The 13083-nt window shown below is 42.1% G+C and overlaps 2 protein-coding genes across 3 annotated transcripts in view; both read right to left on the bottom strand.

Annotated features, from left to right (window-relative positions):
- The window catches only part of LOC124220202 (organic cation transporter protein-like), a 76777-nt gene extending 63694 nt beyond the window's left edge, over window positions 1–13083 (bottom strand). The window contains exon 1 of one of the 2 annotated variants that reach the window (XM_046628746.2): window positions 12922–13083. In XM_046628746.2, the coding sequence (XP_046484702.1) occupies window positions 12922–12940 (19 nt within the window). In that variant the 5' untranslated portion in view covers window positions 12941–13083. Of the gene's footprint in view, window positions 1–2394; window positions 3814–12921 lie in introns of those variants that run through there. The other variant, XM_046628747.2, reaches the window with a different exon arrangement.
- Window positions 144–2322, bottom strand: Pka-C1 (Protein kinase, cAMP-dependent, catalytic subunit 1). The gene has a single exon (XM_046628752.2). It carries the CDS (start codon window positions 1667–1669, stop codon window positions 608–610), a length of 1062 nt encoding a protein of 353 aa, XP_046484708.1. The 5' UTR covers window positions 1670–2322; the 3' UTR covers window positions 144–607.

Below are 13083 nucleotides of genomic sequence, written 5' to 3'. Positions count from 1 at the left end.
CTTCTTCTTCTTCTTCTTCTCTCAATCGAGGACAAATTATAAGGATTACACGTGATACCGAACGAGACGACGCGTCACACGGAACACGTATATTGCAGACACGGAGTGTACGGATTATACGCGCGTATATGATATAATCCTGCATCGGTATTAGGACATGGTACGGCGTTCGAAACTTAGCACCGGTACCAGGTTTTTTTTTTTTTGTTATTAATTTTTATTAATTTTTTCCTTTCTCCCGTCATCCTCAATTTGAACCCCCGTAGCCGTGTAGCCGTAGCTGAAGGACGCGTTTCACGTTGCGTCCAGAAAAGTCATCATCGTCGTCATCATCGTCATGATCGTCGGCGACGACTGTTCGATTGTATACCGAACGCGACAACGCGATCCGTTGTTGCTGTTCTTGTTCTTGTTGTTGTTGTTCTTGTTTTTGTTGTTGTTGTTGTTGTTTATGTTGATCTTGATATTGTTCTTGTTGTGGTTGTTTTTGTTTTTGTAGTAATTGTTGTTGTCGTCGATCCAGTTGTTGTCGATCGCGCGATATGTTGCGACGACGTAACAGCCACGACCGGATGATCGTAAATTGGTTCAGATTAGCTTCGTCGCCTCAAAACTCGGCGAATTCCTTGGCGCATTTCTCCGTCGAGGAAATCCTGAGCGCCTCCTCCTCGTAGTCGTCGAAATTGCTCGTGTCACCGGGTCCCTTGCACCTCGGTATGAACGGTGCCTCGATCCTCTTTTGAAAAACAGCGATCCAATCGGTGCTCGAGAACCACTTGTGACCCTTGATGTCGTTCACCCCCGCCTTCAGGTTGCCGTACCGTTTCGTAAGGTCGACCTGAAGCAGGTTCCTCAGAAGGTCCTTAAGGTCGCTACCGAAGTGCGACGGGAACCTGACCTTGCCGCTGACTATCTTCTCGTATATCTGTATCGGCTGGTCGGCGAAGAAAGGGGGATAACCGGCGGCCATTTCGTACACCAGGACACCCAGTGCCCACCAGTCTACCGCCTTGTTGTAACCCTTGCTGAGTATGATCTCCGGTGCCAGGTACTCCGGCGTTCCGCAGAGGGTCCACGTCCTGCCCTTGACCCTCTTGGCGAAGCCAAAGTCGGTGACCTTGAGGTAACCCTGGGAATCGATGAGGAGATTCTCGGGCTTAAGGTCCCTGTATATAAGGTCCAGGTAGTGAAGGTATTCGAAGGCGAGTACGATCTGGGCGGCGTAAAACCGCGAATGGGGTTCGGAGAACCTGCCGACCTTGCGTAGGTGACTGAACATCTCGCCGCCGGGTACGTACTCCAGTACCATGTAAAGGTTCGAGTTGTCCTTGAAGTGGAAGCGCAACGAGACTAGGAACGGGAAGCTGATAGCCTGCAGAATCCGTTTCTCGTTCAGGGTGTGCTCGACCTGCTTCAGCTTCACGACCTTCTGCTTGTCCAGTATCTTCATCGCGTAGTACTCCTTGGTGGGTTTATGCTGTACGATCATTACCCGTCCGAACGACCCGGTCCCGAGTGTTTTTATCCGTTCGAAATCATCGAGCCCGGCCGTGTTCGTTGGATTCTTCTTCCATTTCTCCTCGAAGTCCTCCTTCGCCTGATCGAGGAACTCCTTGACACTCTCGGCGGCGTCCACCTTCTTGTTTGCCGTTGCGGCGTTGTTACCCATCTTCGAAGAGCCGCCCGAGCCAGCCAGGGCTCCACGTATGTCGAATTTTTTCAAAATTTTGCAAGCTTTTATGAATCCGGTAAGACGGTTAATTTATCAAGCCAAACAACTGAGGCTTGATGTATCAACGCTGGGCTCCCGAATACTCGCGCTATCGCAACTTAACCGAGTAGGAACACCTCCCGGATCAATGTCTCTCTTTCTCTGTCTCTCTCTCTCACTCTACCGGCCCAGGCCCTTCCTTCGCCTCTGACGATAATGTTCTGACTCGATTCTTATCCCTTATCCGGACTTATTTTTATCCACGGTGTAATCTACTTAAATTTATTTGTATGTTTTCTTTTTTCTAAATTTGTTTATTTGTTTTGTCCTTCGATTCGCGTCTCTCTTTACTTTTTCTATTACTTAATCTGTCTTTCGTTTTTTCCTCGCACTTAATTAACACCCCACTGTTCACACCACCATCGATGCTCGATTTACGAAATGGGTCAACACTCCTCGTCCGTGGCTCGCGCCATCTTTCACCCCGCCGTCACCTTTCCACCACCACCACCGGCACCTCCAACGGAACCAGCACTACTGCTGCTGCCACTACCACCACTACTGCTGCCGCTGCTACTGCTGCTGCAGACAACTGCTACAACTACCACCACCACCACCACCACCACCACCCACCACCACCACCACCACCACCACCACCTCCACCACTACTGGTCACCACCCACCACAACTACCGCTGCAGGGGCGACGGTGAGTGAGGAACGTTTATTGAACAAAACACTGTTCCTGACTCGATGATCCTCCTCGGTGGCGTTGCGCAGTGTCACAGTAACAACTTTTCGATAACCAATATTTATTTTCTCCGACTCTCGGTCTGTACTTTATCCTCATATGTATATATCACAACAAGTTTTTCAGTGTCACCAATTGTTCGTCGCGTGCATCATTCGGTGTGTTCTCGCAAGCTTTTGGTATAATCGAGTCGTCGACACTTGTTCAGTATATATATATTTTCCCCACCGAAAATTGGTCGACTGTTTAGCGTACTTCTTCGCTCTTTCGTTACTCACGTCGTGCAGATATCGGCACAAGAGCGTACAACGTTCCGCTATAATCCACTACTGCCGGAGAACTTCGGACTAAAGGTCGTGTCGTTCGGTGTGTACAAAAGATGAAAGAGGCGAAACTCTGTCCGTATATACGCGTAGCTGTGTAAGTTGTGTGTTAGAGAGGGAAAGAGAGACGGAGTGAACAAGTTGTGTTTCGACTAGTCGAGGCGGGGAAGAAGGGGGGGAGAGAGAGAGAGAGAGAGAGAGAGAAAGAGCAAGAGAGAGCGACAGACAGAAATAATATTTCGGTGTACAGTTGTTCTTTTTATCCGTCGTCGAACCAACTCCGCTTCTCTCTAACTTTAGTCAGTATATTTCTCTCTCGTCTCACGATCCGGACGCCACAGCAGTAGTAAGTAACATTTACGACCGTCGGTCCGTTCACTCGCGACGAGTGCCGATCGTCAACGCGAAACAGAGTACAGCACGAATATTACTCAGTCTCTTCGTATTATTCCTCTCGGTTACACCCGTTACATTTATCCCTCTCCTTTCAATCCGTTCGAATTATATTCAATAGATATGCATGTGCATGTTGTATGTCGTGTGTATGTAGAATAAAATATATATCCGTCGAAACAGCGCACGAAGAATCCCTCCCCCCCCTTTTCCCTCCTTAGGAGAGTTATCAAAATCGTTCCCCTCCTCTCTTCTTTTCTCCTCTACGATATCTTCTCGCCGGTTTTGTACCCTCTGTTTTGTGTTGGGGGATTTTTATTTATTTATTTTATTTATTTATTATTTTTTTTTTTACTTCTTTCTTATTATTGTTATTATCCCCCTTATTTAAGATGGCGTCCGTCTCCGTATACGTGCGGCGGTTACGCGAAAGTCCGCCGACAATATTCCATCCTTTCACGGGGATTTTGCACGAACGCGAAAATGGTGGATTTAGAGGAGACGGAGGAGGAGGAGGAGGTCGAGAGAGAGCGGGCAAGCTGGTCCGCGCTGCTCCGTGTAAACCCGTATAGACCGTGAACACAAACTAGAGAAATACGGTTGTCGCGTTACGTCGTCCTCGTCGCCGACGCCGCCGCTCTCGCCGTCCTTGTCGTTGCCGCCACCGCCGCCTCAGGGATGGCCGGAGGTTCACCGAACGACGTTGAGAATTCTAATCACCTCCGTCGTCCGCTAGATGGCGGGTCGAAACCCGGCGTCAGCGGGCCGGAGTGATCGGCTGGTGCCACCACCTGCCGACGGCGTCGGTGAACCAAATCTCCCCTCCCGGCGCTATTTCCATCACGAGACCGGCGCGGACGGTGACTTTCCTTGCTTTACTTGTTATCATTATTTCCCCCCGCGACCTCCCTCTCCGCGCTCCTTGCTTCCATCTTTTTGTCTTCCTCCTTCCTCTTTTTTCTCACCGTTTACACCTGCCGCCGTCACAGTGTATGGATAAAAAGAGGTAGAGAAGTGTTTCGGGTATGTATATATGTGTGTGTGTGTGTGTGTGTGTGTGTGTTGTGTGGTTGCTGGTGTGTGCAATATGCCCGAGAAACTGGTCGCGCGATCGGACGGTGTGTGATGATAACAATGATAATAACGACGATGATAAAAGCATAATCAAGAAAACCAAGATAAATTGGATAGATAATTTGAGAAAGAGAAAGAGCGGTGGACAGCGAAATATTGTGAGAAAGATTAACCTCCCTCGGTATCTTGTTAGTTACGTGAAATAATATTCGAAAAAAAAAAAATATATATACATTGTATATGTTGTATAATATGTATGAAACTTTGCACGTAACAACATGAAACATGCAATCCAAAAACTTTCACTACTTACAAGCTCTTTGCACGCTTAGTAACAATGAGATTAGGTATTATTCCTTATTTGTAATACATGTTGTAACGTTATACCAAATGAGGGAGAAAATAGAACTTATCGCGGGTTTTCCCCGCGGAATGCTCGGCATAAATTCATATCTGTAACGAATTAATTGTAAGGAAAGTAAAGAGTTAAATTTACGAGGCTGAAGTTATTAATGTAACGTTTAGTAACGGAACGTTAGGGAGAAAAAATCATTAAAGTGCAATTTCCGAATGACTTAGAAGGTGTCAACTTTTTGAAATTTATGCGTATGTTTTGTTTATCGTTGTTTACTAAATTTCAGATAATCCTAAATGTTCGAAGTAACGCGAGTTTTCCCAAACATTGCATAGTTACTGTAACGTTACTAACTTCATCCTCTTAAAAAATTTTAGTACAAGTCATCGCTGCGAAGAAAAATCTACTCGATTCATACCGCATATCTTAAACCCTGATTCGTATTTTCATGTTTACTATTTAGTTGAACTTCTGACTTGGTTTTCAATCAACGAAACGTCTGCAATGCATTTGTACATCGTTATTACATGTACAGATAATGTTATTCAAGACTTTCACTTTCAAAACAACCCACATGTATTCCTATATTATACCATCCTGTTTTTCATATCGTAAATTATCGTCTATTTTTAGGCAGGTCCAACAACGTTTTATTTACAAAACAACAACACGAACGTGATGTGTAACATCACGGTGGAAATTTTCAATTCTAAACATACCACCGCCAACTTGTTCATTTTTTTTTTCCTTCCAAATATACAATATAATTCCTTCGTAACGTATACCGTGTCGCGTATCCTTTCTTAAATTTACGGCAAATGAAATAAGAAAAATAAAACATGCACACGCACACACACACACACGCGCAAGTAGGTATATGCTTCATCTTTCATCTTCCGAATCATAAAACATAAATAAACTTCCGTTAAATATCTATCGTCCATCTCCAGCTGCGGTTGTGCCACGAACGTATCTAAATTTGACTCGCATTTGAGAATACTGAATTCATCAAATTTGCAATCATCGTTAAACTTACGCGCCATCGCTTTATCTCTGCGCCCTTGTTCAATCCCACTGCGCGAAACTTTCCCTGCGGATACAAAAATTCGTCTATTTCTCCAGATTTCACACATCATAAATATAAACGTGACGTGCACTGAATACACAATTATCCAAACTATTTCCATCTCCTTCAAAATTGACATTCCCCCATAAGATTATTACAAAACCGTTATATCCATAGAACACAGCGAGTATGTAATGAGTTTCGCTTCCCAATGTTCGACACATGGCCAAACGAGGTCACGAATCAATTTTCCAACAGACGTTTAATGAGACAACAAAATGAGTAAAAAGAAACTGCGAAGTGGGGCAAAAAATAAAAAATAGAAATTTAAGGAAAAAAAAAAACAAAAAAAAAACCGCCGCTTACAGACACATACGCAAATAAAGAAGCATGGTGGTTACATCACGGTTGGGGTTGAGGGATAGCGGTATGTGTCGTGTTACGGCACGTTTATATTTAGCCGTTTCTTGTTTATTTTTCCTCTTTACCTTTACTTTCGATGAATATATCCCACTACCACCATCACGGCCATCAGCAGCAGAGGAGCAACAACGGCACTCGACTTATACACGCGTTATTACACGTGCATGTGGCTATACGTGCCTCTGTACGACAACTCTAGGCATAAGTATCGCATAAGCACAGTACCACCGAGTACATATTCATGTGTATAATATGCATAAAACTAATTCTTTTACTCCCAACACGGTTGTTCGTTTTTACGTAACGCAACAACTATATCCTCAATTTCTGACGTATTCTTGCCTTGCTTTATCTATTCATACTAGTTTCGCTGTAAAATGAACATCACCCTCGAGAGAAGGAAGAATGAAACATAAAAAAAAAAAAAATGGAAATAAAAATGATAAAAACGATACCAATGACGTAGCCTTCTGCACCCTGAACCGTGCGTATATCGAATGAACCTAGTCAGTGACCAGATAGCCAGTGTGTGCATCTCTGTGGCATGAGTGCAACACGTATTTACACCTACACGGTGTTCGTGAGTACGGAAGAATGGGCACAAGCGATTAAACCACATGTACACCATGAATGCGCATACGTAAGGTGTGCATAAAACCACCGTGTATCGGGTTATAGGTGGGAGGGTTAGTTGGGTTTATGGGGTAGCGGTGTATATTCACTCGTTCGTTATAATCCTTTGCCGATTAGCAAAGCTCGACGCTCTTTGTACAGGGTCCGGGGTGCACGCGATTCGCGGCTTCTCAAAACAGAGATAAAACGCCAATCGGGCAAGTTCCGTCAAGTCAAGGGGAGGCCGGGGAGGAAGGTAAATTAAACACAGGACTTTCTGGCTGACGGCGCGCCGGTTTCGGTCTCTTCGTTCACACATCCTCACGTATATTCTACACGCTACACGTGCGGCGCTCGTGTGCGAGCAAAGGTTATAGAGAAAGAGAGAAAGAGAACTAAAAAGAGAGAGAGAGAGAGAGAAAAGTCGGGTTTGCTTGGTCGATTCCCGTCTCTCTCTCTCTCTCTCTCTCTCTCTCTCTCTCTCTCTCTCTCTCTCTCTCTCTCTCTCTCTCTCTCTCTCTCTCTCTCTCTCTCTCTCTCTCTCTCTCTCTCTCTCTCTCTCTCTCTCTCTCTCTCTCTCTCTCTCTCTCTCTCTCTCTCTCTCTCTCTCTCTCTCTCTCTCTCTCTCGTTTTTCCTTTTTCTCCTCTTCCCTACTTCACTCTGTGACGATAGAGGGAAACGGAACGCGGATGCGCGCGCATCGAGCTGCGTTGCTTTCGTGTCGCTCTTTTTGCGCTCCTCGGCGCGCAGCCAGGATCGCATCAACGCGGCTTTCGGTCTATCGATTCCAAAGGGTCGAAGGGCCACGGGGGTTGACGCTGGTGGTTGGGTGCAGTGACAGCTGTGCCGCCAATTTGCCAAAGGATTTCTTACTTTTTTTTCTTTCATGTGTGCGATTTTTTATTGATTTTTTTTTTATTACCATCCCTTTATCCCTCTTCCGATATACGATCCCGTGAGCTGAGAATTTTCACGGGACTTCAACGAGATTAAAAAAAAATTAATAAAATAAATACACTCACACCGAATGAGGAAAAAGGAAGTTGGTACTACTCGGAGAATTCCAGAGAGTCTTTCCAGCAAGAAATTGATCAAACAGCTAATTTGAAGGTTTCTTTGTTTTCAATACAAAAAAAAATAAGGAACTTCGTTCCAAAAAAACGTTTGTTTCTTATAACATAAAAGATAGGATTATTATTAACTCAACATCACGTTCATGGTTATAAATATTTATCAGATTAGTAAATATATTCAATATTAAAGTCAACGAATCTACCTCTCTTTACTATTCATATATATATATGAATTTAGACCGTCTCGAATTTATTCAAGGATCGAGTCTGAAACAGACAAAAAGAAACTAAAACATGCACACAGGGAAGAAAAAAAATCAACAGCGACACCGGCAGCGAACGCAAATTAAGCGGTGATTTTTTCTCATCATAAAAATTGAAGAAGAAAACAAAACCAACAAACAAAGTAAAACAAAATTAATCCGCATGCGTGTGTACATGTGTAAATATGATGCATAACTAGATGGTATCTGGGTAGTTAGAAGAGGCTCTTGTTGTAAGATAGAAGATATAACTTGATCGATCGTACACTTACAATTAATTATAGCGCACGATAAATCTCGAGTATGCGCCTAGATAGGAGTGTTTGTCTATATTGCCGTTACACGTTTAGCATTTTTATAAGTAATTCGAAGAATTCGCTGTTATTTGTAATACATACGAGGGGGGGGGGGGGGGGGGGGGACACTTTGAAATAACGGTGGTAAGTGAATAAAAAATGAGCTGACGATTCAACGCGTAGATGTGAAAAATTCAAAAATCATACGTTCCCCGAGCGTTGATAATTATTTCACGGCGCGTGTAAACCGCAAGAGCATTAAAACTATTTAATAATATTTTTGCGGTCGTCTCACGATTGTTGGGGTCATTTAATTAAATTACGGTTTTTCCAGAGAATCTGATTATTTTCAACAACGGAGACTGTGGTTTCCGTAGGACTGCACATGTGTGGAATAATAAGTTCATAAAACTGAAATTAAGTGAGTATCTACAACTGCATTGTTAAAGTAACAGGGCAATGTCTGAGTTGACTTAATTTCGTCTAATGGAGTGAACAGAGGTTTGTTGCAGCCACGTTACAGCTGTTTGAGATGGGAATAATAATTGAATTCCATACAGACTGAAGACCTCGATTCAAACTCATTTTCATTATCGACGATTGTGGTCTTCGATCGATTACATCGGTCAATACGAATTTTAAGTCTGTGTTTTAGATGCTAAATTTTCATTTCTTCCACTTAAATAATGAAAGAAAAAATAGATTTATTCGATGAAGTTTGCTTTTTCTTTCAACGTGCCGTTGCCTGATGCTTATACTATACGTATAGAATCAAAATTTATTCATTTGAATATAAACTCATCAAAATTTTGTACACAGAAATTTATAATTTCTAGCAAAACGAATCGGTCTTTGTTACATGCATTCTAGATTCAAATGTTGGTCTCATATTCGATTTTCAAAATCTATTTAAATCTGGAAAAGAGAACGCCTCTGCTTCAAGAATAGAACGAAATTGACCCAACGACCGAATTATTTTTCTGACATTGTTACGTCACGTAATTTTTCAATTTACCGTGCTGGATTTTCAAACTAAAACAAACGCGTAAACTTACGGAACAAAAATAAAATAAATGTATAAAGGGTCAGAGAATAACAAAGAAAATTGTGTGTGAACGAGAGGCGAATAAATGTGGGATATGCAGTTGTGGTAACGCACAGCTGCTAGAAAGAGATATGATAACTACGATGAATAGGCAGGGATCGGAGTAAAGGATTGTGGCGGGAAGGTGAAACGTGATTCAATTTAGCTTTGCACCATTCGGAGTTCACGTCGCGTAAAGTAAAAGGATTTTAAATCCTTGCTATATTAAATAGAATTTTTCAAAGAAACTTGTGCGGAAAATAAGCAGATAGCCCGAAATTACAATTATACAAATTTGCAATTCGTTTGCTGCGAAACTTCCGTTTGGGACAATTTTCTTCCCGCGTACAATTTTTTCGCTTCGATTTCCAACAATTCGTTCAAATCGCTATCTTCCTACTCCACGCTTCGCAATTTACATGAGTAAAATTCCTCAATTCTTTCCCTCGCAGCTTATCAGAAAGTTTCAGCTGCACCAGCGTTTTCAACACAAGCCCGTATTTAAGTCTAGGCTAACAACGAACAGACCGGTTTGTCCCCATTAATTATTATCATTTTATTTTTATTTGATACTTGGATTTGGTTTTTTCTTCCATCAGTTTTCCTTGAATTATAAAAGCGAGTACCTTCCCCGATTTTTTCAAAACTTTCCGTCACCCCGTTCCTTAGTTATCAAAAGTAAGAATTTGGTTATTTACGAAATTAACGAATTTTCGATCAAAGTTATGTTGCGTCTAGGAAGTCGTATCGACAAACTCAAGTGAGTCAATGAATTCTTCTTGAATCGAACTTTGCGAAAAAAGAAAAATATTCGAATTTTGGGAAATCGTTACAGTTGCCCGAAATTGATTTGAAGGGCAGAAACTAAAATTCTATCGACTATGTTATTTTTAATAATGTTGACATTTGTTTCTTCAATCTTATACATTTCTTCACATTCAAAGATATTTGATTTGAAATATAAAAATTCTACTTCCATTTATTATCCAAAAATTGAATTCTAACCTCGAGTTTGAAATACATTGTTCTTTCGGGAATTTCTTATTTTTAATCGTTCGTAAAAATAACGGGCTTGATTGAAAAGTCTAGAAAAAATCACGATTTGAGGTGAAATTAGTAAAATCACGACTAACTCGGTTTTTCACTTGTATGACTGTAAAGTAAATAAAAACATGAAGAGGATGTTTTGAGTCATGCGAATTACATTTTCAAATCAGTAAGCAAACCCCAAAATGGAAATTCGTTGCAAATTATTTTACGGAGTTATAATGTACGAATAGACGGCTGACGATGTGAGTAAATTTGGGGAATTCATGCTTCAACGACCAATCATTCCATTCGTTTGGTGTTTCTTTTTTCAAAAGTATAAGTTTTTTTCGTTTAGTTTCGTTCGTAAAAAATCAAATTTTAATTTGAACCGGTTACAATTTTGACGAAACAAAAATTGTGCCGTCGAAAAGAGGAGATTTTCAATCAATAGATATGTACAATCAGTCGAGTGAAATGGTAAACGTTATTGTCACTGAAACAATGCCTTCCATTAATTGCGATTAAAATTTCATGAAGCCTGATCTACATACTTTTGAATAAAACAAACCCGAATCGAATTGAACCACTGGCTGTTGAAATATAAATGTCCAAAATTCATTTATTTCATACGGGATAAGAATTAGGTGAAAAAAGTGTATTGTGAGTCCATAAGAAATACAAAATAAAAATTTCGAAGAAGAATCTGTTCACACATTCGTGAACAGAATCTCAATACCTAACATGTTTTGACTCAACTGTGGCATTGTCATATGGTGATCGGGATTCTTTATCACATGTATAATACATCTCGCCCCCATAGGGCGGCAAATTTTTCAGATTTTAGGCCACCAACATTGTAAATTCGACTCTGCTTCGACACATTCACATAAACGCACTATAGAGGATCGTACTATCGATTGCATGTTAATATTCCTATTTAATAGAATACACAAATGAGTAGTAAATGTGTAGAAAACAAGTGTTCTTACCTTCTCGTTGTTCGTCCAGATTCCCAATTCACGGTCCTGATGATTCCTAGAGCTGCAATGCACTCCCGGCACTCGACTCGGCGTTGTTTCATTATTATTTTATACTTCTGACCACGATGCCAGTAAAAAAAACTAATTAACGTAACTAACGATAGCGTCGGTAAAATAGCTAGGGAGATACGGATATAATCGAGCTGAGAATATTAGGAAGGAACAAAAAGAATGTAAACTTACGAATCTTTTATCAGTTTCGAAATCTAAGTTCCCTTTGATTCGTTTATTTCTATTCGTTCCGCCGACGGAAAGCAGAACCGACACGTCTTCGTTACATCACAATCGCGAAAACGAGAAGTACGATCTTATTGCCCGATAGTTTTCACTCGCAGAATCATACAATGTGTCACACTATTTAATTAAAGACGAGGTCAGAAAAAAAGACGACGCTCCCGGGGTAAACACTGAACGCCTCGCTCGACTGCTTGAATTTCGAGAAAACGTCGAGCAACGACGAGTCCGAACCGATAAACAATGCCGGGCGTTTGTTTTCCGTATTGAATCGGTAACTTACAGGCTTGAAATCCCGTCCTGTCTTACATGCAGAAACGGCAGAATCGAAGCCGGTCGTATCGAAGCGTGATTAGGCGATTGGAAATGCATTCGTGAAGTTACTTCCGCGGTTAGCTTCGCACGAATGAACCTACGGCGTCAGCCGAGACTTTGTGTGTACGAAGACGGGCTTCTTCTTTTCTCCGGGACTTTAAAAGATGCTTGCGAATCTGTCGCACCTAATCGACTGACAAATATGCGTATGAACAGAACCGTGACGGGGAGAACTTTCGATAGAATGTAACGAAAAAAACAACAACGAATCAAACTGACAATCAATGTTGTAGTACGAAGCTTACCGAGATGCGATATTCTCGAGGGGTGTAATCGAAATGCGAAATTAAAAATTGATACCTATCTCTGCTACGGAGGTAGCACCGTGAGGATAAGCTTGATCGCACACACTCAACACTCGCGCGGTCAACTTCACGCTGGTAATCCTCGTCGGACTGTGAATGTGTGCGCGTATTGAGATGCGATGATCAGACTACACTCACAAAGCCTGGAATCGCAAACCGTGTGCATACATGCAAATGTCAGCGCCACCACACTCGCTAGAGAGAACTAGTGTGCGCCGCTTCGCATATGCATGTACGCAACCCCGCATTGTCAATATCTGTGGTTGTAGCGGTGTAGCTAAATCTCGCCACGCATGTTACTCTTTTTTATAGATTGTATCGTACATACACTGCGAAACCGTTGCACCGAATAATTGCAGGGTATTACATTGCCCGCTCTTTCCTCTATCGTGTTTACACAGGTCTGATGGACGAGTGAAACGATTAGAGACGCTTGTTTTTTCGCCGGACCTTTCTAAACACCGTAATGGTGAACTTTACGCTAGATAAAACAAAAGAAAACACGAAAACTTACAGGGAAATTCTCTCGGCATGTCCCGTGTCGAGTGAAGTGACGACGGCTTATTGTAGGATCTTGACCGATGAACGACCGGCTTGTTTTACAATATTGCAGGGGTCGCGTTCAAGGTCCATCGAATCGCAATTACAGGTATACAGTAGGTGTCGTCGGACGATC

Source organism: Neodiprion pinetum, chromosome 5 (assembly GCF_021155775.2).
Source record: "Neodiprion pinetum isolate iyNeoPine1 chromosome 5, iyNeoPine1.2, whole genome shotgun sequence".
Taxonomy (NCBI): Eukaryota; Metazoa; Arthropoda; class Insecta; order Hymenoptera; family Diprionidae; genus Neodiprion; species Neodiprion pinetum.
This window is presented reverse-complemented; position numbering and strand designations above follow the sequence as displayed.